We start from the raw sequence: 26,790 nt of genomic DNA, 5'->3' as shown, positions 1-26,790 counted from the left end.
GCACTCGAAAGGGAGATACGATCTCCATGCATGTAGCATGTCAACCATCGTGAACCCAGGTTACATAAATGACCGTATTCAGTTTGTTCAAATATTCAGCAACGCAATCATCATCAAACATATTGGCGGTCATACGAGCATAAATAACACAACTTTATACAAACAATATTATACAAAAGAGGGGAAAAAACTAATCCAAACCTACTTTCACTTTTGACGATGCTTGAAGGACTCGCCACCTCACTTTAACACAGTCCCTTAGCGCAGTGTTGCCACACGAAGCTCCTCAATTCACTTTTAGTGCCCGAATAATAATTTTATTGTTTTAGCAATGAATTTCTTTTTAAATAACCATGGTATGTAATTTAACCAATTACTTGTTTGTTTGTGTGCAGCATACTGGTTCAGGGGGGGGGGTCCGGTTCAATCTATGCTGTTCTGCGGCCTCCATATTCAGTCTGAAGCAGCGTGGGTTGATCAGAGGGTTTCAACTTTTCTGATTTACCGCCGCACAGGCTGCCGGTGACGGGACTGCGCGTCCCGCAGCCTTTTTCCCGCGTGGGCGCCTGTTTCTGATGCTCCCTCATGCGGATGTAGGCCAGCCGACTCAGACGTGACGCTCGCTCGAGGGGATGTGTCAGCGGCTCCTTTTTCGTCAGAGAAACACGGAGCTCGGTAGAGGAGTGTTGTGTGAGTGGCAGATAAGAAAGTAGAGATGTGAACGTGCCGGTCTGCCACGTTGAGGTGCGCGCTGGCATGTCAGTGACGAGGAGAGTGCGAGAGGGTATTTTTGAATCCGACAAACACAAGTCTCATGATGTTTTGAAGCTTGGATCCGAAGAGAGGGAAAACAACTAACCTCTCAACAAGACTGCGGGTGTTCTAGAAATTCAATTAGGGGGGGGGGGAGAATACTGGGATTATTTATATTATCTCAACTAGGTTTTTATTTCATATTCATCTATTTCCCAAAGTCTGTAACCTCGCTGGGCAATGAGATTCTTGAACGTGATTCGCTTTGTGTAGAAAAGGCCACTGTCGATTAATCGATTCGAGAGGCTCTTCCACACATGCTCACACGCATGTGCGAGAGAGCGAAAGAGAGAATTTTCCAGAGTCCCGAGGGAGGGGTAATATGGGTGGTCAGGCGGCTCTTTTTTTTTTTAAGTGCTGCTGGGAAAATGTAGTGTTGGCTTCCAGTCAGTCAGGTGACCTCGCAGCTATCGTCATGTGACCACAGGGTCAGGTGACGCTAGTGTTAATAGACATCAGTGAAACGCGTGCTACACACTGCGGTTCGATACCATTATGGGCCACTTTAACGCACACAAACACAATCCTGGTGATGCGCAAGTCTTATGATCATCACCTCCTCGTCTCTGAAGAAGCGCACAAGATTTTCTCATACGGAGAAAAATATGGAGGAAACGAGAGATGGGCACTTTACGTGATTTTACCGGTCCGTCCTCCGTCTGCAACCTGGGTACCCTTCCGTCAAAGCATCGCATCCATGCCTCCACTCCATCCTGCTATCACGCTTCCTGTTCTCCTCACTCTCTCTCTCTCTCTCCCGTTGTGTCTCCAGGACCGGAAGCTGTCCAAGTCGGAGCGACAACGCTTCAAGGAGGAGGCCGGGATGCTAAAGGGCCTCCAGCATCCCAACATCGTTCGCTTCTACGACTCGTGGGAGGGGCCGTGCAAGGGGAAAAAGTGCATCGTGCTGGTTACAGAGCTCATGACTTCGGGCACGCTCAAGACGTGAGTTTTAGATGTACGGTGATAGAGACCGAAACCTGCCGTGAGTAATTTCTGCCAACTCAATAGCAACTCAGGAATGCACTGCTTAAAAAAATAATAATAAAAACTGGAACTGAGTACATACATTGTTGTACTCACCGATACTTTAAATGCCATTACTTTTGAATTTGATCAAATATCGTTCAGAAACAAACGTTTTCTTGGCACAAGTATCACTCGAATCGAACAAATTTCAGAGGAATCACTTGTCAGTACTGATATTTTAACTTTCATTTTTTTATAACATCGTTGCTGGCTGGTTCTGCCAAATGCACCCCACCCCAAAGTGAACCCCCCCCCCCCCCCCAATCAGCGTGAAGAATCAGTGTCTTTGGTTGTCATTGTTCACGCGGTGACCACATGCCATCTTGATGGAAGCATGTGGGCTATTCAATGCGGTTCCACAATCAAAGGCAAAATGTGGAACGAGCACGCGGGCGTGCAGGCGGCGTCCCCCCGCCTCCCCGGCATGGTGCATGGCGGGACACCGGCCCACCTGCCAGATGCTGCTTCTGCTGCAGATTCCTCTCATTCCTGTCGACCGGATGGACAGGCATAGAGAAAGAGGCAGGGACCAAGTGAAGCGTGCCGGGGGGGACAGTGCGACAACGAGCCGCATGGATGAGCACGCTGACAGTTACAGTTCAGCACGGGTGCAAGGGCGGAACACTCTAAAGAGGCACGAGAATACTTTAATTTTACTAGAGATTGTAAGTCAATTCGAAAGGGTCTCCGTGTGACACAAAAATGAGCCACTTATGACACAGCGACAAGCAGGTCAAAGCTTACAAAGGCGACAGTGCCCTCTACTGTACGCTGGAGATTTCCAGTCGATTTTAACTACTATAGTCACACATACTGTACAGTACTGCAGAAGCCAGAGAAGAATGTAAATCAGTGGCACAATGTTACAATGTTAAGTGGTTGCCTGCCCCTTGTGCGCATCTATTGTACACTCGATGGTGTGTTGGCTGTAGTCCAAATGACAGCTCTGAAGGAGGGGTGACCCTCATGTGTTAAAGTGCCGGGAATGATGAGGGGGATGACTGATACGGGAGCATGGGAATATCGAATTCTATACATGGTCCCTTATCTGTGTATGTGCTTATGTGTGATTACGATATTAGACAGTGGTGCCTTGAACTATGAGAGACAGCAGCAATCGGGCCTTTCGATCATTCCAAAAAAGGGCATGTTTGGTTTTATTGAATTATTTCATGATTGTACATTTTTATTAAGTGCGATATGGAGTGCTATTGTACTTTTGAAACACCACTTTGCAAAATGTGTTGGAGGCTGGCACGGATTAATGGCCTTTCCATTTATTTCAATGGAGAGAAAGGATTTGAAGTGATTCGAGTCAAAGCACCTCTGACCTCTACAAGAGCGTCTGAGAACTTTTCAAACATTAGTAGCACTGGCTCTCATGAGAGGGTCGAGCTCTTCTATTCAATATTGAATTAACAAGATCAAGGTTTTGGCTCTCAGATCTAAAAGAACTTGCATAAGGGACAAAATTTGATTATTCTGTTGTGTGTCCATTTAAAATCGAAGATCCATTGGACCATGAATGACCTAAAAAATTTGTTTTGATCCAACCTGACTTCAAAACACATCCATGTTTGATATCAAATGAGGAAAATCAACCTGGAAATGCTGCAAACCTAATAGACATTTTTGTCCTCGTTTGATCCTGACCCCTTAGTTTCAGTTGTGGTGTGGAGGACTTCTTCAATAAAGTCATTTCTGGGCTTTTTTATTTTTTTTCTGGCAGTTACCTAAAGCGTTTCAAGGTGATGAAGATCAAGGTGCTGCGTTCGTGGTGCCGGCAGATCCTCAAGGGCCTGCACTTCCTGCACACCAGAGCTCCGCCCATCATTCACCGCGACCTCAAGTGCGACAACATCTTCATCACCGGGCCCACCGGCTCGGTCAAGATCGGTGATCTGGGCTTAGCCACGCTGAAAAGGGCCTCATTCGCCAAAAGCGTCATAGGTAAGGATGTCTTACGGTGATGGGGTATGTATCAACCTTTGCGCAGTTCATTAAAAACCATCAAAAGTCATTCAGTGGGGGGGGGTTTTGTGAATATTTACCCCTTCAGGGACAGTGGTTACCACAGTGGACAGCTAATCATGTTATCAGGTTACAGGGTGCAGGAAAGGGTGAAGGGAAATATTTGCTGATACACTCTGTATAAGGAATATTCCTGTCTGGTGCGGTCAGGTACTCCAGAGTTTATGGCGCCGGAGATGTACGAGGAGAAGTACGATGAATCTGTCGACGTCTACGCTTTTGGGATGTGCATGCTGGAGATGGCCACCTCCGAGTACCCCTATTCGGAATGCCAGAATGCCGCCCAGATCTACAGACGAGTTACCAGCGTGAGTGTTTTGCACTGCGTGAGATTCGTTTGGATGCACAGTATGTTTGTTTGTTTTTTTGTTTTTTAATTTGGGGTGGGGTTGTCCTGGAATAGTCTCCGATTCGGAGGAAACCAGAAAACATAATCCAAAATCAATACTTCCCATACAAAATACTTTTTGGGGTTTTATATGGCATTAAAATTCAAATTGAATCACTTGGGAGGGAATAAAAAGAGGCAGTCATCATTCCGCCCAGCTTCATTTTAATAAGTTTTTATGACTTCATTAAATTTCAGCGTGTCCGTCTGACTTCCAAACACACCTGCCCAATTTAATTTTGCCAAATGAAAAATCGCATTACTTCACCCTCAGGGCCCTGATTTAAAATCCGGTCCGCAGCCTGAACAACGCCCCTGTTCTTCCCCCGTAATGACGGCCAACCTGACGTTTTTTTGTCCAAACAACCAGCTGGCCGCGTGCGTTATTTTCCGACACGCCCCCGAGGTGCCCCTCTCATCTCACCTGCGTGTCCCGATGAGTCACCCCAATTAACGTCTATACTAAAAAAACAAAATGAAAGAAGCGTATTTAAGTGTATCTTGGCCCCGAAAGTCATTCCCCCCTTCCTCCTGAGTGTTTCTTACCTCCAGCCAGCCTTGTAGAGCGCGCTTTCTCCCCCCTCTCATCTGTCATACCTAATAGCATTACAACCCCCCCGCCCATCAGTCCTAACGTTGTTTGGCCCGGGAATCTCGGTGTGTGTGTGTTTGTGGGCGACTGTGAAATACAGAGAGGGAGCTCGAGAGCGAAAACAGCCAATGACAGAAAAGAGGGGAGGTGGTCATTTCGCTTGCTGGTTAACACTCTTGAGACACTTTAGACTCAAAAGCGAAGCCGCTTCGCTTGGTACTCTCAAGGTAAGTCACTCACCTTTTTCGCTATTATTTTTTGGGGGGCTTCAATCTCGACAACTGATCGAATTTTCTTTTGCTGTTGCGCTGTTTTTTGTTTTTTCAAGTCAACTGGAGGAGCATCGGTTCAACTTATTGAGTTAACTTGTTTACTCGCACGCAGGGAGTGAAGCCTGGCAGTTTTGATAAGGTGGCCATTCCCGAAGTGAAGGAAATCATCGAGGGTTGCATCAGAACAAACAAAGATGAGAGGTATCCCATCCCATCCCATCCGGCGTTTTTTGATTTTCTCCACGGTGACCAAAATATCGCTCTTATTTTCCTTCCTGCTGCTTTTTGTCAAATTCGGTTATCGCAGCCCGACCGATTGACGCTCTGAAGTTGAGAAACGTAACTCAACATTTTTCTGAGGATTGCTAATTGTGGTTGTTGTTCCCTTTTGATTACGTGAATGCAATGTCTGCCTTGTTAGTCCATCACATAGTCAGTCCAATTGTGTGCTTCTTCAATTCCTTCAATCCTTCAAAATAATCTAATATATTGTGTCTCTCCCCCCTTGCAGATATGCTATCAAGATCCTGTTGAACCACGCGTTCTTCCAAGAGGACACCGGGGTCAGGGTTGAGCTGGCAGAGGAGGATGACGGGGTAATGATCGCCATCAAACTGTGGCTTCGGATAGAAGACGTCAAGAAGCTCAAAGGTAAGAAGAATTATGTTTGGTCCTTCATAATGAATTGAAGAAGATGAAGAATTTCACCCGCACCCCACCTGCAGAAGTTAGAATACTTGATTTGAAAACGGCTCGATCGCCGCTGCCCTACTTTATCGTCGTGTTTCCAGGAAAATACAAAGACAACGAAGCCATTGAGTTCTCGTTTGACCTCAACAAAGATGTTCCCGAAGATGTGGCCCAGGAAATGGTATTAGCTATTGGCGGTTTGGGTTAAATTAGAAGGGAATTACAAGTGTTGTCACCGCACCCCCCCCCCCAGGTTGAGTCTGGCTACGTGGCCGAGGGCGACCACAAGACCATGGCCAAAGCCATCAAGGACCGCGTATCACTGATCCGCAGGAAGCGAGAGCAGAGGCAGCTCGTGCGAGAAGAGCAGGCCAAGCGGAAACTTGAGGCAGAGCAACAGCAAGAGGCACTGAAAGCATCGCATACGCAGGTGTGTCGGGCATCATTTTCTATTGTCACAGGGTTTCCATGGGTCATTATAAAAACAAAACAAAAGTCATTTAAATTGATTTTGTGACAATTACAGCCTTAGATGGCATTAAAAGGCATCAACTTTTTTTTTTTTTTTTTTTTTTGCGAGCAAAAATTTAACTTCAGTTTCCAAAACAGGGGCTTCAAACTGTTCATTGTCACCACCAGTTGACATTTTCTGTCAAACTAAACATCAAACAAAGAGAATTACACACCGTGCATTGAAAACAACCACATAGCTTCCTCAGGAGAGTCAATTTAGCTTAATGTTAATGTGTTTGTTTGGGTTTTGTTTTGTTTTTTGCCAGGTGGAGCTTGAGGAGACAGAGGCGGAGCAAGCGCACCCTTGTCAGCAGCCGGGCATCTCGCACACAAGTAAAACTCACACTTGACACACATTTGCCGACTCGTAATCTCCCCTACGTCAAGACATTCTGTTCACTTTGCAAATCATCTCAGACGAAGGTGGCGCCGACAGCGGTCAGGGTTCTTCGCTTTTCTCCAGCGACTGCCCCCAACTGGGTCAGCTGACCATGTCCTATACCTGCCCGCCAGCCAGCCAGCCTCAGTCCCAGAGTCAATACCCCTCCGCGCCCAGCGGTGGCGCCAACACGCAACAGCAGCACCCGGCCTACGCCCAGCCGCCGCAGCCAGTGGTGAGTGGCGTTTATCTCACCTGAAGCGCTCTCTGTTATGTCACCCGGCGTGTTGGAGTGGGATCGCGATTGCAGTGCCTGCGTGTGAGCTTGTGGTTTTGAGCTGAGCATGTTTGGTTCTTCATTTTATCAGTCACAAGAACACGATCAGAAGGTTTTAAACTCCCGGCTGTCCCATATTCGTCTCATTTTTCTCGCCTCCGTCCAGCCTCCTTGTTTTGGATTGTTGGATGACTGTCGTTCAACGTTATTCCATTTTTTTTTTTCACTGAGATGTATTTAAATGTCATGTGTATGTGGGTTTTTTATGTATTTGGTGTCATATTCAAGTTTTCATTTACAGAATTTTTGTTGTTGCTGTTGTTGGGCAGAATACTTGCATCCCCAATTTGGTCGCGCGCTCTCGTCAACAAAACGGCATCCTAAAATCTTATTCAGTCGCTAAATTGAATACTCTTTTTTTTTTTTCATTTACATTTAATTTTGAAATGACTTAGTTTGCAGCCTTCCTTGAATTTAAATGGAGCAGCATTTTTGTTTAATTTATTGTACATTGTGTGTCATTTGGTTCAGTTGCTATTTTGTTGCTGTTGTCTTTGCGTCTTCACTTGTTTCTTTTCCCTTTTCGTCCCAACCTTCCTCCCATCCAACAGCCGGCGTCCCGCCGCCGTCGAACCCGTAGCATGTCCGTTTGCGTCCCCCCCTCTTCATACTCCCTCACCCCCACACCTCTGGTGGTGCGCCCCAAGCGGCCCTCCACACCTCCTCCAGCGCTGTCGTCCTCGCTCGCCGCCGCCTCCCCTCGCTCGGCCGAAAGGGACACGTTCGCCGGGCGCCTCTCCAAGGCCCTGGAGACGGTGCTTCCTCTTCACTCCGCCCCCTCGCTGCCCAGGGCAAGGCAACGACGGGCCAGCCTGCCCGCCCTCTTCTCCAGCCCTGTAGGTTCGAAGCTCCTCGTCACGCTGCGCCACAGTTTGAGTGATGAGAAGCAGAGAGTTGGGGCGAAAGAGATCATGAAGACGTCATGTGGCACGTTGGGTGCCTGAGCCATCTCTTTCGCTCCCTCTCTTCTTCGGCTGAATTTGCACAAGGATTATGTTCAATTCAGATTGACTGGCATGGACAGGTTGGTGTGTAAGGAAAAGGAAAAACCCAATAATGAATCTACAGGTCCCTAAAATGTCTTTTAAAAGGGTAATAGAATGGTACCTTGAGGTACAACTTTTAATTCGTTCCGCGTCCATGCGAGATCTCGAATCATTTTTCTGCATTGAAATGAATGGTAAGCCATTCCAGTCTCCCCCTCCCAAAAAAGAAAAACAAATATTTGTCTTTCTTTTGTAAGAAAAAAAATCACTCTGCAGTAAGTACTTGATAAAAAAAATTATAATTTCAATTTAAAAAAAAAAGTCACGCTGCTCCTTCGGGTATGGTTAATCCGAAAAGATTTTCTGAATGAAGACGCATGAGAAGATTGATCAACTTGGAGCGAATATTTGACCTTCCAGCCTCCTTCCTTCTTATCCTCCTTTTTTAAGATACCATCTCCCCCTCATTTTTCCTTCATCCGTTCTTTTTTTTTTTTTTGTTCTTTGGAATATTATTCTCTTCTGTCCTTGCCTCTGTGGGGCGTTATTGTTCAGAGACTCTGCTCTTTGGTGTACTGCCTTTCTGTCATTCCTAAACCCGCTGTATCTCATTGTCACAGCAGCATTCAATGGCGCACCCCTACAGTGGAGGAGCGAGCGCAGGAGGAGGAGGAACAGGGGGGAGCGCCACTTTCCCAACTCTGTCAGACCCCCCGACTATTTTCTTCTCTTCCATCCCCGAGCGCCCCATTTCCTTCTCGCCTCCTCCCACTGGCCCCCCCAAGGCCTATAACACGCAGCGGCGCAAGAGCACCTCTATACTCGAGGCTCACACCCGCCACTTTCAACCGGCGTACCCCCGATATGGGAGCAGCCTGCACCCCATCGCCGGCATGGAGGGCGTGGACGCGCCCTCTTTCTTCATGCTCAATCCCGGATTCGCAACGGCCGCTCAGAGACTCGGAGTCGGGGAGCATCTGCATCCGGCGGGAGGGTCAGAGCCGGCGTTCTACGGCTACAAGGACATGAGGGCGGAACAGGAGGAAGTGGTGAGGAGACTGAGTTTAAACCAAGCGGCCTTACTGGACCATTACGAAGCCATGGCGTACGGCGGCTACCCGATGAGCGCGCACCAGCTCGGGCTTTTGAATTTCCATCAGCAGAGGCAAGCGGCTGCCGCAGCCGCCACTCTGGGCTACGAATCGGGTCCTCAACCGGGCTTCTTGCACTCTCACATCATGCAAAGACTGAGCGCGCACAGTCCCATCCCCCCGCCGGTACCTTCCATGAGTCAAGCCGCCGGCTGCCCCGTTTCTTGTCCATCCTCCGACGCGCAGCACCACGCGTCACCTTCCACTTACGCGATGTCAACGCCGCCGGTCATGGCCGATGCGGCGCCGCCGTCGCCGGGGAGTGTCTTCGACTATCACTTAGCCGCCGCGGCCGCCGCTGCCGCCAGTGACCCGAGCCTCCTGGCCTCCAGACTCTACCGAACCCGGAGGAGCTCCATGGATCTCCCGCTGGAGGAAAACACCCCAACAGGGTCGAGCGGCTCGGGCTCGTACCTTCGACTCCAGCCGGTGACTGAGGAGATGTGTTCATACGTTAGTCCTGAGTTGCCTTTACCACCGGGAAGTCTCCTCCTCCATCACGCAGGCTTTAGCGCGAAAGACCGAAGCCCAGAACCCTCCAGCGACTCTGTCCCATCCTCCGATGCCGGAGAGTTCCAGTCGCCTCCTCCCTCATCTTGCCATTTCGACCCCTCAGCCGCTCGGTCCATCCCGCAGTCGTCCTCGGCTGTCTTCTGCGATTTGACGGAAAGCCGGGCGCATCCGCCCTCCATGCAGAGTTTTCTCCCGCCCAGCCCCGCCGCTGAACCAGGTGTATCGGCACCCCAACAGGAGTCACTCATTCCGAGTGCGTGGGCCCGCCACGGAGGGGTGGTTCCCTCCCAGGCCGACATGACGTACCATGAGTCATTGCTGACCATGCAGGCCAATAACGCCGCACTGGTACTGAGTTCCCATTTTCAACGTTCTCCAAGTCGAAAAGCCATGGGTCCAATTGCATTATTGCAGTATTGTTGCTTGACAAATCGTCATGAACTCAAATGTTTTTTTTTTTTTTTTTTTTTTTTTTTTTTTTTTTGCCAACAAGGTCCTTTTTCAGTCGGCGTCCACCTCGCGGCGCTATTCCAAATTTCTGCTCTTCAAAATACAGACCGGCGATGATTGCTTGATGAATATTGTTAACTCGTCATGCAAACGAGCGATACGGTAATTGGACCCATGTGCGAATCAGCATCCCGACGATCCTGTAGCAAAGTTGTGAATTTAACCCCGCCTCCAGTCACTCGGATGCGACAGAGCACGTCTCACTTGACCAATGTCTCACGTCTGAATTCCGTGACACCGCTCAAAGTAACTCGTTGGGACATTCAAGTTGGCTTGAGACTTGCCCTGTTGTGCCAGCTTCGTAAGCAGTCTCAGCCTCATCTTTTTTTCTTTTTTTTTTTTTTTTGGTAGCAGTAGTAGTATTTGTCCGTGTGTTTGTCCAGGTATGCCATCCATATGGTATACTTGAATACGATGCAAATCCAAAGTCGCCTGCATCAGGTCCAATTTAGTGGCTCTAGTTTATTGGTCAAAGGCCATAAAGCTGCAAGACTTTGCCGATTTGTGCGAACAAACACACCGAAACGTACACGAAAATCACAGAGGCTTAGATTAAATATTCAGTGTGCAGATATTACTTTATTGTGTATTTATTGATTTTCTTTTTTTTTTTTTTTTTGCAACTTCATTTCAGTTGTTTATTATTATTATTTTTATTTTTTTTGCAACTTCGTTTCAGTTGTTTATTATTATTATTTTTTTTTTTGGGCTTCCCTGTTTGTTCTGACCATCTTTTGCAGGCTTCAAAGGATACAGCTGCAACTCATCGATAACCCTTAGAAAGCTGATAGGATCATTTCGCATTGTTTGTGGCTTTTCTGTCATGACATTTCGATCGTTTGTCTCCGTCGTGCCTCTCTTGGATTGTCCGTTTTAGCTCTCGTATCGCAACTATACTTGTTTCAGCTCCTGTCTTGACAAGTATAACGTTGTACGCAGCCTTCTAAGGGTCCATTTTACTCTGATAGTCCCAATTCGAGTGCGATTTTGACCGTTCGAGGACTAAAGGGTAAGAAAGCGGGAAATCGTGTTTAGGTTGGACTTCTGTGACTTCTGTAACACGCGCTTATTATTACCGCCATTCATTTCCAACCCGCATGAGAACAAAACCCCGCCTAACGAGCCTAACCCCGGTGTTGTGAGCGCTCCGAGCTGTCCCCGTGGCGTGTGTGTGTTTTATCCCCGTTGTGCTCGGGCGATCTGTCCCGCACGCATGTGTGCATACACAAGAACGAAACGTAGACCAGTAGAGGTAGCTTGCGTTTGCACGCATGCGTTTCCACACCAGGAAGCCACACGCAAATTCGGATTTTTTTTTCCCCCCGCAACTCTCAGGTCTCAACAGCCCAGCCCGCCCCCGGTTCCCCACTGTTAGGGCCAGTGGCCCCCCAACCGGCCCCTCAAGGGACCCCCCAGCAGGTAAGAAAAAGAAACCTCCTTTATGTTTTCCGTGCTCCCAAGCCATACAAACTGTTGGAATTCCTCTCTCCAGGGGGGCGCATCCATCCAGTCGGTGGCGTCATCATCTCAGAGCCCCACCCACATTTCCTCGCTGCAGGCCTCAACACAGGTACACTCCATACCGCGGATCGACTCGAATGACGTCTCGCACACTCCTCACCTCAGTTCCCTTCTCTTTGCTTATTTTTTCTTTGCGCTCGTTGGCATGCCGCCCGTGTTGGGTTTGTCTCTCACACTCTTGTGGGTGCGCTCAGTCATGTGACCTGAGCCCAACGCCCAGTCTCGAACGCATTTTTTTTCTCCACCGGCGAGCACTCGTTCAGGTAACCTCAGCGGTACTGTGCGTGCGTGCGTGTTCCTCCCTTTTCTGCCACATTCCCTCAAGTCCATCCCCTTTCCTGACTCACCTTTCCTTTTCTGTCTCCTCTTCCTCCTTTTTACCGACTCCTCCGCCTTCCTCACGTCAGCCCGGCCCGAGCGCCCCCACCTGTCCCGCACCCGCGGCGAGCCGTGCTCCTTCTCCTTCGCCGTCCCCTCCCGTCACCGTGCCGACAGCGGCCGTGGCCTCCCCTCCTTGCCCTCTGCTGCTTCCTGTTCCCCCTCTCCCCGCGCACGTGTCCCCGCCGTTGGCCACCATGGTGCCAATCATCAGTGTAGTCCCCGCCCCGCCCGATACTGCTACAGAAGCCCCTCCCCAGGTACCGGCCGCGGCAGAGCGAAAAACGTCCCTGCTCCGTGAGGTTCCGAGTAGAAATTTGGGTCCTTTGTCAATGTAGCTTTTAATATTTCATCCTGCTAAGTGTCTGTGTGTGATTGTATATATTTTTGTATTTTGACTCTGTTTTCATTTCAGTCTGTGTCTCAACCATCGGACCTGTCCCACTTCCAGCTACAGGCACCCCTCGCCCAAGCCTCCATAGAAAGGTAATAATAAACACATGATCTTGAGCACAGTTCAATATCTGTGAGACAATCCAGAAAGTTGCAATTCTAGTTGCGCTATTGCTTAGTTGTTGTTGTTATTTTCCCCTTTTGTCTTTTTTTTTCCAACCATTTCAGTGGCTACTCCGAGGCTTCGGGCCTCAGCGATGGCAATGAAGGAGGAGGCCGTCACGAGGGCCGCTCCGCCAAGCGGCACCAGAGACGTTCCGTGCGGAGTCGATCGCGGCACGAGAAGTTCTCCAAAGCCAAACTCAACGTACTCAATGTAATTTAGAAAAAGCAAAAAAAATAAATAAAAAACATTTGAGACACTCCTTTATATATTTGTGTCCATGTGAAGATATCCAACCGCGGAGATCGAGTCGCCGAGTGCCAGCTGGAGACTCACAACAGGAAAATGGTCACCTTCAGGTTCGACCTGGATGGAGACAACCCGGAGGAGATAGCGCAGATCATGGTGTGATGCCGCGATGCTTTTAACAGCCCCGTGCGAGGATTTTAAAGTCGCTGACGCGGTCTCCAGGTCCAGAGCGAGTTCATCCTGGAGAGCGAGAGGGACTCATTCATCGAGCAGGTCCGGGAGGTGATCGAGAACGCCGACGAAAAAGGCCTGGAGAGGGACTCGAGCGGCCAGGTGAGGTCAACACTGGTGCGTCATCATGCAGTTCATTGTTAAATTGCGTTCGATTGACTTCCAGATGACCGGGAACATGACAGAGCAGAATCTGACGATATCAGTCCCCATGCCAGGTGATCATCATCATTATGAAACGGAGCTTTGTGACTTTTCGATGCACTAACCAACTGCGTTTGTTTAGACACCGCCCCGAGCGCGACGGGACAAGTGGTCCATTCAGCGGGCCGCAAATTCATAGTCAGCCCCGTACCCGAGGACAGGCTCAAGGAACTGAGCTTTCCTGCCTCTCCCGTACCTTCCCCTGCATCTTCTGTCGAAACCGGTGAGCAATTTACGTGACCTCCTGAACCAACATCCACTCATTGTCGGGTGCGGCGAATCATCAACTTGATTGATAAATCGATCATTTATCATCGAACCCAACTCAAACAACGCAATTTTTTTTTATTTTATTTTTTTTTTTGCCAGTTCCGACTCAAGGTTTGGGGTTGTCAAAATCGGCGGGAGCTGTCAGCTTACAGCTGGCCTTCTCGGAGCTGCGACAGAACAAAAACCAGTTGGATCCGGGACCAAGCACCGCCCCAGCCTGCATGCGCTCCACCCATCCCCCGTCGTCCTCCGCCCCATCACAGGCGTCCGCTCCTGTGGTCGAAGCTTCAGCCGGCGGTACCGCTCCTTCCAGGTCAAACCAGGATGCGTCTCCCACTTGTTCCGCCTCCGCTTCTTCCGCTGTGGTGAATCACTCGCAGGCCCACGCGTCCATTTCCGCTTCCGTCCCGTCCGTCTTACCCCTCACCAGTGTCTCCAACGTCCTCCCGACGATGGTCGCGTCCCCTCCCGCCTCCCTGGTGACCTCACCCTCCTCCACCCTCCCGGCCAGCGAAGCCCCACTCGACCATTGCTCGCTCTCTCCCACGTCATCGACTTCATCCACCTCTTCCTCCGTCGTCCCCACAACCGCCGGCCCCGCTCCCCCATCTTCCTCCAATGTTTCTTCAGTCCAGCCCACCCTGGTACACTCACAGCCGCAGATCGCCGCACTGCCCGGGCAGACACACGCTCACTGCGGGGAATGTGACTCGAGGTGAGTTTTTCCTCGGGGCGCCGTTGAGCAGAAAATGAATTGGTTGCGCAATTCGATGGCATTGCTCTCAGGTGCGATGCCTCCGCGGAGTGCCAAAGCAAGCCAGATGACATCCAAGCTCTGGAGAAGAAGCTGCGCTCGCTCTTCATGGACCTCGGGGGAGGGGTTGTCTCCCCCCAGGGGGACCCGCTGCCGGCCGACGCTACCTCCGGAGCGTCAGCGGGGGGTACCTCCTCCCCGTTGGGCACCTCCACCGCTTCCGTTGGCTCCGGCCAGACCGCCAGTCCTCCGCAGCCACCCACTACCCTGGCGCTGGGGTCACCCACCCCCGTGCAGGGCCCCAGCACACCGAGCTCCACTCCTGCACCTGCTGGTACGTCTTTTAAAATGACTATCCTCAAACGTCTCATTCAGCGATGTAACTTTTACCATTCCCTCCAGTTAACTCTGTTACCACCTTTGGCCAGACCACTCCATCCAAAACCCCTTTGTCCAGGGTACCGGTGAGTGCTTTTGCGATGCATTCGAATGGTTGTTTGAATTTTACAGTGGTCCCTCGAGTTGAATAAGCCGCAGTAATATTAGTCGTATTTTGCCGAGGATAAAAAATATATGCCTGTGAGTATTATCTGTTGACACGTGTTGCTCCATGTTTTGTTTTGGTTTTTATTGTTATTATTTTTTTTTTTAAATAAGAATTGTTGACTGCCACCAGCATGCAAATTTTTGCTCACAGATCAGAGACCAAAAATCGTCTCGTTTCTTGTTGGGTCCCACACTGCATTTCAAAGCATCACTGTATTGCAAAATATCTGAAGTTATTCTTGAATGGGAGTCGGATTGTAAGTAACACTGCCAATTAACATTTAAAGGTAAAGCTCATGTATTAACACATTTTCTTTTCCTCACGACTCATCTCGCATGCAAATTCACTGACTCCCCCCGCAAATCTCATCTCTCCCATTTTCCTCTCCGGGATTAGGCCAGTTCTCCTTCTTCAGAACTCCCGCCGTCCTTCCCTGGACCGTGTCTCACTCAGGTGTTGTTGTTGTTTTTGCTGCTATTCAAGACTGCCCTACGTCTCCATAATATCTTACTGCTTTTACTAACGTTGATTGTTTTACGACGCCTGGATGGATGATGCCAAGCGATAACCATTGACTCTGGGAATTTTAAATTGACATATCTGAGGCGAAAGAGCCACTCGCTGACAGACTACCTGACGCATCATTTTATTTCCTTGGACTCTTTAGTTGTGTCTGTGAGGGCCACCGCTTGTCTAAAAATAGTCCAACTGGAAGCGCTCAATAAAAACGCGGCCGTCGCTGACATTCACTCGCAACCTTTTACGGAACTCCCGGGGGAGGGGGGGGCGTGTCGTCTTGCATTAAAATGTTCTCGACTTTTTTCCAACCCCCCCCCCCCCCCCAAAACAATGTAATGCTAATAATAAAAATAGCACTTTATAATATGATACTATATATAGATGTTCGTCAATCAATATAAAAAGTAATGATCTCTTGTCTCGCTGGTAGTCCCAGCAGCCTCTGGAGGACCTGGATGCTCAGCTGAGACGGGCCCTTAGCCCTGAAAACGTCCCGGTTAGCACATCCGCACAGGTAACCAAACAGACAAAACCCATTTTACCGCCACGCTTTGAATAATTTGTGTCCTGCGCGTTCACTTCAGGCTTCCCAGGGTGCCGTTCATCCGGGGAGACAACCAAGTATGTATCGTCGTGACTTGCTCTTTGCGGGTCTTCTGTCACCAATATCTCATCATTGGACGTGCCATTGAACTTTCAGCTTCCTTATCCCCGGAGGAAGACACCCCCTCGCCTGCCGCCGCTCCTCAAAGTGGAATCAAACTCGGGAGATTTCAGGTTTGAAATTGTGTGTGCCACTTCCTACTTCCTCGCTCTTGTTTCACAAGAGTCGCTATGTTGCTGCAAAGGTCTCGCTGGCCACCGAAGAGCCTCCAAAGCAGGGTCCGGCCCGCACGGAATCCTCCCCCACGACGACTTCGTTGTCGTCCTCCAGCGCTTCCTCGTCGTCGTCCTCCTGCGGTCTCTCCAGCCCGGAGAACACGCTGCACAAGGGCTCCTCGCTGGGAGTGGAAGGCGCACAGGCGGATGTGGTGGATGGACTCCCCCGGAAAATGCTGAGTGGGTCCCGACGCCCTTCCCCTCCCGCATCCCCGTGCCCCTCGCCAAAACCCACCACCACCATCGGACGCTTCCAGGTAAGAAACTTTCTGACTTTGAACTATTTCGATTTTGTAAATCCCACCCGTTTGTGTTTTCATCCAGGTCACCACGAACGCTGAAGCCAGAGTTGGCAGGTTCTGCGTCAGTCGGGCCCGAGAGCAGAGCGCCGAGCCCGGGCCGAGTCCGCCGAACGGACCCGCCGACCCCGGCCGTGCCCCGAGTCCAGACGCTGCCCACAAAGTGACCCTGCCCAGTCTGAACAGCAGCAACTCCTTCAACAACTCCTACGTGAGCAGCGACAACGACTCGGAGTTCGAGGACGAGGACTTCAAGCGGGAGATCAACCGCCTGCGTGAAAAGTGAGAGCGCGCTTCTCGCAGAGGCTCGCTGAGCCTTGAACTCACCGTCTTCTTTTTATCCCACCAGACACTTGAGTGAGATTCAGGCCCTCCACTCGCGCCAGAAGGAGGAAATTGACGGCCTGTTCACCAGGCTGGGAAAGGTAAATGACACTGAAGTGGAAACGCCAGAAAATGGAGCTTTTCCAGCAAGTGATATCTTTGCTCACGGGCGCAGGTTCCTCCAGCCGCAGTCCTCCCTCCCGTCGTCGCCTTGGCTGGCAGGCGGCGGCGACCCACCAAGAGCAAATCCGCCAAATCGTCCAGAACCAGCTCCTCACACGGTAGCAGGAGTCCACTTCAGCCAGGTGAGCGCACTTGCGATTCAACGCATCATTTCCGAAGACCTTCAGTGGATGTGGAAAGTCGACACACTCCTCTTTTTTTCTTTTCAAGGTGAATTCAAAATAACTGAAATAATGCAGACGCCGGTTCGTTTCAAATGCGAGGATACACGCTGCCACCATTTCAAGAGCAGATGTTCTAGTAGGCTTTTTGGAACTCGTCGTAATTCCTTCCACGTTGGCTAATCTCCCACTTGCAGCGAAAGCGAAATAGCTCCACGCTGTTCATTTCCTTCTTGTGGCTCCAAAGTTCAACTTTGCTTTCGTTGGACCGTGAGAAAATCTCCCAAAATGCGTTATGGTCCAACCGGGGGCTTAGACAAGGCAGAGGGAATTATGAACAGTTCAAAGTGCCAATCGTGTGAACCCAAACATTTAGCTTCTGCGAAAAAAATGAATAAATAAATAAATGTCAGGCTACTAAATCTTGATTTCAGGTCAATCAGATGCACTTCAAAAGGTGGCAGGTGTGTGACTCCCATTTAAAATAAACAACAAAAAAACGGGCATTTGACGTGTCGCCTTTTCTATCCATGTCTACTTTTGCCTGCGCGTTTTGAGCCATTGCAAGATTTTAACGCCGCGCACTGTATGTGTTTTCGTGCGTCCGCTTGGTTCCGCGTGGGCGGGTGCTGCCGCAGGCTCCGGGCTTGAACATTTCTGACCGCCTCCCCCCCCCCCCCACTTTGTGTCTGTCTGCGTGTGTGTTTTGGACGTCCGCCTTGTCTCCGCTCGCCCTGCCCGCCCGCCACCTTCCGCTGTTTCCAGGCAGCGCCCCGTCGGCCCATAGCGTCCCGGCGCTGTGCACCGGCCAGCCGGCTCAGTTAGCGGCGGGAGGATTAGCCGATCCCGGCGGCGGCGGCGAACGCAGCAGTGAGCGGCCCCTCAAAGTGGCTCCCTCCGGCGACATCCTGTGCTCGGCCTATCCCAGCTCGGCGACGCTCTCGGCGCGCAGCTTGTGCGCTCCCACCCCAGGTAGGCTCGAGAAAATCAAGACCCGGGCCACGGTCCCCTTTGCTCACACGCAAAGCTTGCTCGCGTGTCGTGACTCACTTCAACACGATGCTCCACTTTTCCTCACTGGCTTTTCTCTTTGCCGTCTCTGTTTTTCTTGCACTCCCATCTCCCGTCCTCTTCATCTTTTCCTCTTCACCGCCACCCACCCCCTGCCTCTTCATCTCCCCACTCAGGCTGCGTAAAGCTCACCTGGGGTTCCGAGCGTTTGGCCTTGAAGCCCGGCGGCAGGAGGACGCGCTTTCTGAGTACGCCCTGCTCGGCTCTTTGTGTGTAACACTTTTTCATTTCTTGAATGCCAATCCCGGTATTGAGTTTAGTTGACAAGCTGCGGCGAGGGCTCCGATACATTCATTTCACTCAGGCAGATGTCATGGCATAGATCGGAAATTTCAATCCGCTTTCCGGGTTTTAACTGTCCACTCTCTCCCGCTCCTTCCATTCTTGCTTTCTGGGTGCCGCGCAGGGAAGATGGTGAAAAAAGTCTGCCCCTGCAACCAGCTCTGTAGTAACTATCTCTTCTTCTTTCTAGCCCCACTTCTGCTTTCCATTCATCCTCACGCTTTCGTTTGATTCAGTTATGCCACGGCTACTGGTGGTCCGCATGACAAAAGGCTTGAAGTACCCGAATTGACCTCCATCCAAATGCATGCACCCGCAAAATAACTTCCACATTGGCCTCCTTTCGTAATCCGACTAAAAAGTTATTCCGAGTTATCCCGAAGCACCATTGCGACGTCTGACTCTCTTGTTTTGTCTTGACCGTTTTGTCACAGGGACCAACAGCACCAATGCAGTGAGTGGCTCTGTCCCCTTGTCTCAGAGCCAGGGGGGCTCCCAGTGTCTCAACGTATCGGCCCCTCACCAGCGCAAAGGGACGTTCACCGATGATCTCCATAAACTGGTGGACAACTGGGCCAGAGACCTCTCACAGGTCTTTTTTTTTTTTTTTGTCTCACAACAAAGCAGAGAATCGTGCATTTAGGTGGACTAAGCGGTGGTTTTGTTTCGACTCCCAGGGTAAGAAGAGCACCAAACACCTGCAGCAGGCCCCGGCACAAGGACACAGCTATGAGGTACCCCAAGCGACGATTCGAAAATACTTGATCACTTTCAACTCATCTTCAAAAATAAGTCGAACTGATGATTTGATTGGGGGGGGGGACTCTCCGCTAACAACCCAAGCAAAATATGTGGCAGCCTCATATAGGGATTTATAATTCATTCAGGCATGTCTAGTTGAGTGTTTGGATGGGCTGCTCTTTTGATCTCGAAATCGTTTTTTGACGGCCTCGTCGTCTTTAGGTGACGCAATCCGCCAACCTGGGCAGGAAGTTCTCCGCCCCGAGCCAGCTGTGCCCGAGCAGCACCGCCGCTTCCGCCCACCTCCCCTCCAACCCGATTACCTCTCTGGCCTCCCGCAAGGGTTCGCTGTGCCAACCCCCCGCCTCGCCGACGCCCTCCCATCCTCACCCGACGCCGCACTTCATCCCGTACGTGCCCGCCCCGGCCTACGCCGCGCAGTGGTCCGGGCCCGCCCATGGCGGACCGCTGCTGGTCAGCGCCCCCCAGCCGCTCGGCCCTTACGCCGCCTCGACGGGGGGCAGCCAGATCAGTCCGGGGCCCCTGCACGCGTTCATGCACAAGTCGGTCAGCAACCCGGGAGGACCCAACATGAGGACCACGTAGGGTTTCGCGCAGGGCCCGTTGGAATGGCGGCCCGACCGGACTCCCGCGATTAAAGAAGAGGAAGTTTGCCAAAGAGGTTTGAGCGGGTGCACTCGGGTGAAACGTGGGGGGAGCACAACGACACTGACGAGCGCCTCCGTTTTGCTCATCGCCTCTTGCTTGTCGCTCTTCTAGCGAACATGTGCAATGTGTGAATAATTAAAAAAAAAATTAAAAATAACAAAATAGAGGTATCACTCTTAGCATTCACAAGGATCCAAATAGGAACACGATCGGTAGGCCCGCCCCTTCCCGCGTCAAAGCAATAAAACGAAAAACATCAGAGCGAGGCCAACACCCAAAAAAAGTGACCTTCAGAATAAGATCTTGTATAGTTTCTAATTGTAATTTTTTGGGGGTCAAGATTCCATTCGGTTTTATTTCGCGTTGCGTGCGCGGGCTTCTTTTGTTGACTTTTTTTGAGGGGTGGTGGGAGATGATTATTTCTCCTCCTGAATGTCGTTGTGAATGGTTCTTGTTCTATTTAAAAAGAAAAAAAACCCGACTGACATGGGCGGACCTGTTCTATGCACACATTATCATGTGATGTGTAAAAACAACACTGTGATTGTTATTTTGTTTTAGGAGTCATAACAACAATCTTTTTTGCAGGGCGGGGGGGGTCCATTTTTCTCAAAAATTATGCCTTAACCGACAACAATTCAGCCGCCTTTCGACCTCCAAATATTTTCGTTCAAATATGAAATGCTAGCTACTTTTGTTGTTGTTTCTTCCACAGTACTTAACATCCGTCACTTTAAACTCTCCCCCTCTTGCCCTGTTAGATGAATGTGAATGTACAAAGAACCAGTTTGAATTCGCTTTCTAGTGCCTTGCTTCACTCCCCCTCAAACACTGGAGAACGAAAACCACGCGGGAGGACGTAAACGTTCAAGACGAGGACTGTTCAGATTGTTCGAAGGCCATGTTTTGTGTTTTGGTTGTGTGTTATGACTTACGTCCATGCTGTGATGCGCCATTGCTCACTTAGACGTGATCCAAAAAAAATAAAAAATTGACGTTGCCTTTCGCTGAGAAACCCAAGATGACACGTTATGAAGCGGTGAGTGCAGCATTTGGACTACCAGGCTGTCGATCCTAAAAATTGCGACGCCCCGTCCTTAGATTTGTGGCCGGGGTAATGTTCAGTGATTCTAAAAAGTCGACACACCCCTATTCGAATTGCTAAACGGAAGACAGGACTCGCCTGCCGCGCATTGAAAGTGCCTCTGATTCATTCCGAATCAATTTCAGCTGCTCTAGTCGGCTGTTCTTGAGTTGCCCAACCACATTTTTACTTTTTAAAAGATGAAAGGAGAAACAAGGTTATGACACATTGATGCTAAATCTCGGTTCTTCATGGCAATTAAAAAAAATGGCATTGGAAAAGGGATGTGTCCACTTTTTCCACGCGATGCCGGTGCTCTAGGCAACAAACCGGCGAGACCATTTTGATCCTACTTTGTCATAGATGTGAAATAAAAGAAAAAGATTTCCCCACCCCCTGCTTTGAGTCAACCACAATGCAGTTCTAATCTCTTGGTGCGTTTGATACGTTCATTCTCTAGCCGGTTTCCTCCCCCTTTTAACCTGCAGTGTTCAGTAGCAACAGGTGGACTTGACTGTGAAGTTGTTCTGGAGGACTTTAACTGTGAAAGGACGAGTTAGTATTGTGAATGTTCCTGCATTATTAAAGTGCGGTGAAGTCTTGATGACAGGTGTAGCATTAGCATTTAGCGCATAGTTAGGGGGCAAATTCTGTTGGTGTGCCATCGCAGGACTCACTTTTTTTTCTTCTCGCTGTAGAGGTGGTCAATTCCTTTTCTCCAGCTGTGTCACATTCAGTCTCGAGCACAGAAACATTATATTCGCAATCACTGAAGTTCTCATGTTGACTTAAAAACAAACAAACAAAAAAAAATCCTCACTTGTTTTATCTGCTGTTTTAATGTGTGTAGCAGCACCTAACTCAGTGGTTCCTTTTCTCTCTATTTGATAAATCAATGGTTGGTGTCATCGGCAGCCTTGAACAGAATGTTTTGCACTAAAGTAGAAGAGTGTTCATGCTTAATATTAAAACAGATACAATGACATTTGTTACTTTATTTGTAAAGACTTAATAAAAGTTGCCGAAATGACAATCACTGTTTTTTACGTGCTGTGTCATTTCTCTGCTTTCTGTTTTGATCTAAGGACACAATTGTTGAGCATCAGAACACCAAATTAAAATGTTTTCTTTCTCTCGAGAGCAGAAGGTTAATCATTTCAGGTTAACTATGCAGTGACATTTGTGTGTGTGTGTGTGTGTTTAATAATTTTTTGTTCTGCCTCGAAACACTGTTTTTGACCATCGTAGTTGCAGTACCATTCTTGTCCACAAGACGGCAGCAAGATAAGTGATAAATACGTTGTACCACTATGTGTGCGCGCGCGCGTGTGTGTGTGCATATGTATATATTTAATAATGAGAAATAAGTGTTTTGTTCTGCCTTGAAACACTGTTTTTGACCATCGTAGTTGCAGTACCATTCTTGTCCACAAGACGGCAGCAAGATAAGTGATAAATACGTTGTACCACTATGTGTGCGCGCGCGCGTGTGTGTGTGCATATGTATATATTTAATAATGAGAAATAAGTGACCACCTACCTGTTTTTGCAGTTTTTCATAATTATTTTGATAGAAAAGCTAAGTCAACAACTCGCATAACAGAAATAAGACTAAGAACCCAACGCTCCACCGACGCCTTTAAGCAAGACCTAGAAAAACAAAACTGGACCGAGGTCTATTCAAACGAAGACCCAAATACAGCGTTTGAAGTATTTCAGTCTACCATAATCTCCTTATATGATAAACATTTTCCATTAACTAAAGTCTCCAAAAAGTATAAAGACCCAAGTAAGCCATGGATAACGAAAGGCATAGAAAACGCATGTAAAAAGAAAAACAATTTATATAAATTGTTTTTAAAATTGAGAACTGAAGAAGCAGAAAAAAAATATAAGACCTATAAAAATAAACTAGTAAATATTATAAGAACCAGTAAAAGAGATCATTATCATGCACTATTAGAGCAGAATAAAAGTAACACACAAGAAATATGGAAGATACTTAACCAAGTAATCAGAAATAGTCCTAAAAAAATGGATTATCCAGAGTATTTTATCAAAGGCAAAAATACTATTTTGGAAAAAACTGCAGAAATAGCAACTGAATTTAATGAGTATTTTGTCAACATCGGCAGTAACCTAGCAAAACAAATTCCTGATCCAACAAACGTGTTTGAAATAGATAGATATGTAGAAAAAAACTCCTCCACGATGTTCCTTACTGCTGTAAAACAAGAAGAAGTATCAAATATTATAAAAACTTTTAAAAATAAAAAGTCAACTGATTGCTTTAATATTGACATGACAATAATAAAGCAGATTATAGAATATGTAGTGCGACCTTTCACGCACATATGCAACCTGTCATTCAAAGCTGGTATCTTTCCATCAAAAATGAAAATTGCTAAAGTTATTCCAATCTATAAAAGTGGAGAAAGACATCGGTTTACAAATTATAGACCAATATCACTACTACCACAATTTTCAAAAATATTAGAAAAACTATTTTCTCGCAGACTTGATAGCTTTATACAAAAGCATGCGCTGTTAAGTGAGAATCAATATGGCTTCAGGGAAAAGCGGACCACCTCAATGGCAGTTATGGAGTTTGTGGAAGCAATAGCCACTAATATAGACAACAAAGAATTTACTGTTGGGGTTTTCCTAGATCTAAAAAAAGCTTTTGACACAATAGATCACAGTATATTATTGAAAAAACTAGAAAGATATGGCATTAGAGGTGTAGCTTATAAATGGATAAAAAGTTATTTAGAAAACAGATATCAGTACGTGCAACTCAACAATAAAAAAACTAATCAACTAAAAATCACTCACGGAGTTCCTCAGGGGTCAGTGCTTGGTCCAAAACTATTCATCTTATATATAAATGATATCTGCAAGGTCTCAAAACAATTTAAATGTGTCCTATTTGCTGATGATACAACTTTCTACTGTTCTGGAATAAATCTGAAACAGCTCCTGACAACCGTAGAAAACGAATTAAACAAATTAAAAAACTGGTTCGACAGAAATAAATTGTCACTTAACCTGAAAAAATCGAAGTTAATTGTTTTTGGCACAAGACCAATCAAACACCAAGCTAAAATTATGGTAAACTCAATTGAGATAGAAAGAGCGTATGAAACCAAGTTTCTCGGATTAGTAATAGACTCAAAACTATGTTGGAAGCCACATATCGATAACGTAAAAAGAAAAATAGCCAAAACCGTAGGGATCCTCTACAAAACCAAGGAAGTGCTAAATAAGAGATCTTTGTACACATTGTACACTTCATTATTATTACCATATATGACCTACTGTGTGGAAATATGGGGAAATGCCTGCAAAACAAACACACTCCCTATTCTCAACCTACAAAAAAAAGCAATTCGAATTATTAATAGATCAAAATATACGGAACCCACAAATCCACTATTTATCAAATTAAATACGATGAAATTTTATGACCTGGTTGACTTTAAAATCGCCCAATTAATGTACAAAGCACACAATAACCTGCTCTGCCAAAACATTCAGAAGTTTTTCGAAATTCGAGAAAGCAGCTATGATTTAAGAGGTACCAACTTATTCAAAAAACTCAAAACAAGAACAAACATCAAGCAAAGAAGTGTATCTATCAAAGGTGTTAATCTGTGGAATAATCTCGAAACGGACCTGAAAATGAGTAAATCGCTTGCTGAGTTAAAAAACAAATTCAAAGAAATAGTACAAACAACCTACATCAATCAGAGTTAAAATGATAAATTCAAAACATTAAATATAATGATAAATCAGAACTAAGTTGATAAATAGAGAAAGGTATATAAATATCCATTATGAATTTAAGAGAAAATTGACACAAGAGTGTCAGGGTGTGGAAGTATATAATCCCGATACAAACCAAAAGTTGTAAAAATATCACGGTTAAGGGTAAAGTATGAGCCTTAATGGAGACTTCTTTCTTCTTACTTTTCTGATTGATATAAAAATGATTTATTAGATACAATCACATAACGGGGTAGGACTAGATAAGTTTTTTACTTCTTCCTACTCCCTTGAACATAATAACTGTGTTGAATGAAGATTGATTTCTTTCTTTTTACTTTTTTTATCTACCTTATTTTCTGTCAAATTATTACTGTATATATGTTTTATGTTCAATAAACAAACAAACAAACAAACAAACAAGTGTTTTGTTCTGGCTCAATACATTGTTTTTGACCATCGTAGTTGCAGTACCATTCTTGTCCACAGGACGGCAGCAAGACTTGCTGAAATGACAATCAGTATTTACGTGCTGCGTCATTTCTGTGCGTTCTGTTTTGATACCGATTTGTCTTACTGTTTATTGTGCATGTTAAATTACTCCATGTACAGCACTTTGTATGCAGCGATGGCTGTTTGAAAGTGCTCTATAAATACAGTTGACTTGACTTGATCTGAGTACACAATTGTTGAGCATCAGAAAACCAACTTAAAATGTTTTCTTTCTCTCGAGAGCAGAAGGTTAATAATTACGGGTTAAGTATGGAGTGACATTTGTGTGTGTGTGTGTGTATTTAATAATGAGAAGTTTTTGTTCTGGCTCGAAACACTGTTTTTGACCATCGTAGTTGTAGTACCATTCTTGTCCACAAGATGGCAGCAAGACAGGTGATAAATACGTTGTACTACTGTGTGTGCGCGCGCGTGTGTGCTTGCGTATGTATATATTTAATAATGAGAAATTAGTGTTTTGTTCTGCCTCGAAACACTGTTTTTGACCATCGTAGTTGCAGTACCATTCTTTTCCACAAGACGGGAGCAAGACAAGTGATAAATACGTTGTACGACTGTGGGTGCCTGTGCGTGCGTGTGTACGTGTGTGTGTGCGTGCGTATGTCTATTAAATATTGAGAAATAAGTGTTTTGTTCTGGCTCAAAACACTGTTTTTGACCATTGTAGTTGCAGTACCATTCTTGTCCACAAGACGGCAGCAAGACTTGCTGAAATGACAATCACTGGTATTGTATTTACGTGCTGTCATTTCTGTGCGTTCTGTTTTGATCTGAGTACACAATTGTTGAGCATCAGAACACCAAATTAAAATGTTTTCGTTCTCTCGAGAGCAGAAGGTTAATAATTACGGGTTAACTATGCTGTGACATTTGTGTGAGTGTGTGTGTGCGTGTGTGTGTGTGCGTGCGTATGTATATATTTAATAATGAGAAATAAGTGTTTTGTTCTGGCTTAAAACATTGTTTTTGACCATCGTAGTTGCAGTACCATTCTTGTCCACAGGACGGCAGCAAAACAAGTGATAAATACCTTGTACTACTGCGTGTGCACGTGTGTGCGCGCGAGTGTGTGTGTGTGCGTGCGTATTTATATATTTAATAATGAGAAATAAGTGTTTTGTTCAATGTTCTGGCTCGAAACACAGTTTTTGACCATCGTAGTTGCATACCATTCTTGTCCACAGGACGGCAGCAAAACAAGTGATGAATACGTTGTACTACAGTAGAATTCAAATATTGTAAATATGTCTATATTTCACATTGGAATAAAATGAATAAAATTCCACTGCGGTGAGGTTTATAATAGTCATTTGAAAAAAATAAGTTGAACGTCCATACTCACACGCTATCTTTTGAAAAGGGCTGAGAATGTTCTGTATGACCTCA

The 26,790-nt window shown here is 47.2% G+C and overlaps 1 protein-coding gene across 4 annotated transcripts in view; it reads left to right on the top strand.

Annotated features, from left to right (window-relative positions):
• The window catches only part of wnk1b (WNK lysine deficient protein kinase 1b), a 39,903-nt gene extending 17,744 nt beyond the window's left edge, over positions 1–22,159 (top strand). Inside the window, exons 3-39 of one of the 4 annotated variants that reach the window (XM_086102693.1) lie at positions 1,586–1,758; positions 3,572–3,792; positions 4,024–4,181; positions 5,238–5,326; positions 5,637–5,776; positions 5,917–5,996; positions 6,069–6,245; positions 6,595–6,661; positions 6,746–6,942; positions 8,654–10,042; positions 11,540–11,623; positions 11,697–11,774; positions 11,920–11,988; positions 12,133–12,363; positions 12,519–12,589; positions 12,725–12,872; positions 12,948–13,064; positions 13,131–13,241; positions 13,306–13,357; positions 13,426–13,566; positions 13,713–14,328; positions 14,400–14,701; positions 14,770–14,831; positions 15,311–15,367; positions 15,864–15,947; positions 16,018–16,054; positions 16,134–16,210; positions 16,282–16,569; positions 16,637–16,893; positions 16,961–17,036; positions 17,111–17,240; positions 18,045–18,251; positions 18,467–18,559; positions 18,757–18,798; positions 19,067–19,224; positions 19,310–19,366; positions 19,596–22,159. In XM_086102693.1, the coding sequence (XP_085958819.1) occupies positions 1,586–1,758; positions 3,572–3,792; positions 4,024–4,181; positions 5,238–5,326; positions 5,637–5,776; positions 5,917–5,996; positions 6,069–6,245; positions 6,595–6,661; positions 6,746–6,942; positions 8,654–10,042; positions 11,540–11,623; positions 11,697–11,774; positions 11,920–11,988; positions 12,133–12,363; positions 12,519–12,589; positions 12,725–12,872; positions 12,948–13,064; positions 13,131–13,241; positions 13,306–13,357; positions 13,426–13,566; positions 13,713–14,328; positions 14,400–14,701; positions 14,770–14,831; positions 15,311–15,367; positions 15,864–15,947; positions 16,018–16,054; positions 16,134–16,210; positions 16,282–16,569; positions 16,637–16,893; positions 16,961–17,036; positions 17,111–17,240; positions 18,045–18,251; positions 18,467–18,559; positions 18,757–18,798; positions 19,067–19,224; positions 19,310–19,366; positions 19,596–19,979 (6,720 nt within the window). In that variant the 3' untranslated portion in view covers positions 19,980–22,159. Of the gene's footprint in view, positions 1–1,585; positions 1,759–3,571; positions 3,793–4,023; positions 4,182–5,237; positions 5,327–5,636; positions 5,777–5,916; positions 5,997–6,068; positions 6,246–6,594; positions 6,662–6,745; positions 6,943–7,595; positions 7,881–8,650; positions 10,043–11,539; positions 11,624–11,696; positions 11,775–11,919; positions 11,989–12,132; positions 12,364–12,518; positions 12,590–12,724; positions 12,873–12,947; positions 13,065–13,130; positions 13,242–13,305; positions 13,358–13,425; positions 13,567–13,712; positions 14,329–14,399; positions 14,702–14,769; positions 14,832–15,310; positions 15,368–15,863; positions 15,948–16,017; positions 16,055–16,133; positions 16,211–16,281; positions 16,570–16,636; positions 16,894–16,960; positions 17,037–17,110; positions 17,241–18,044; positions 18,252–18,466; positions 18,560–18,756; positions 18,799–19,066; positions 19,225–19,309; positions 19,367–19,595 lie in introns of all 4 variants that reach the window. The other 3 variants (XM_086102692.1, XM_086102695.1, XM_086102694.1) reach the window with 3 other exon arrangements.
• Positions 22,160–26,790: the final 4,631 nt, after the last annotated feature.

The sequence above is a fragment of the Hippocampus guttulatus genome, chromosome 22, assembly GCF_054856545.1.
Source record: "Hippocampus guttulatus isolate MCC_2025c chromosome 22, RoL_Hgut_1.0, whole genome shotgun sequence".
NCBI lineage: Eukaryota > Metazoa > Chordata > Actinopteri > Syngnathiformes > Syngnathidae > Hippocampus > Hippocampus guttulatus.
This window is presented reverse-complemented; position numbering and strand designations above follow the sequence as displayed.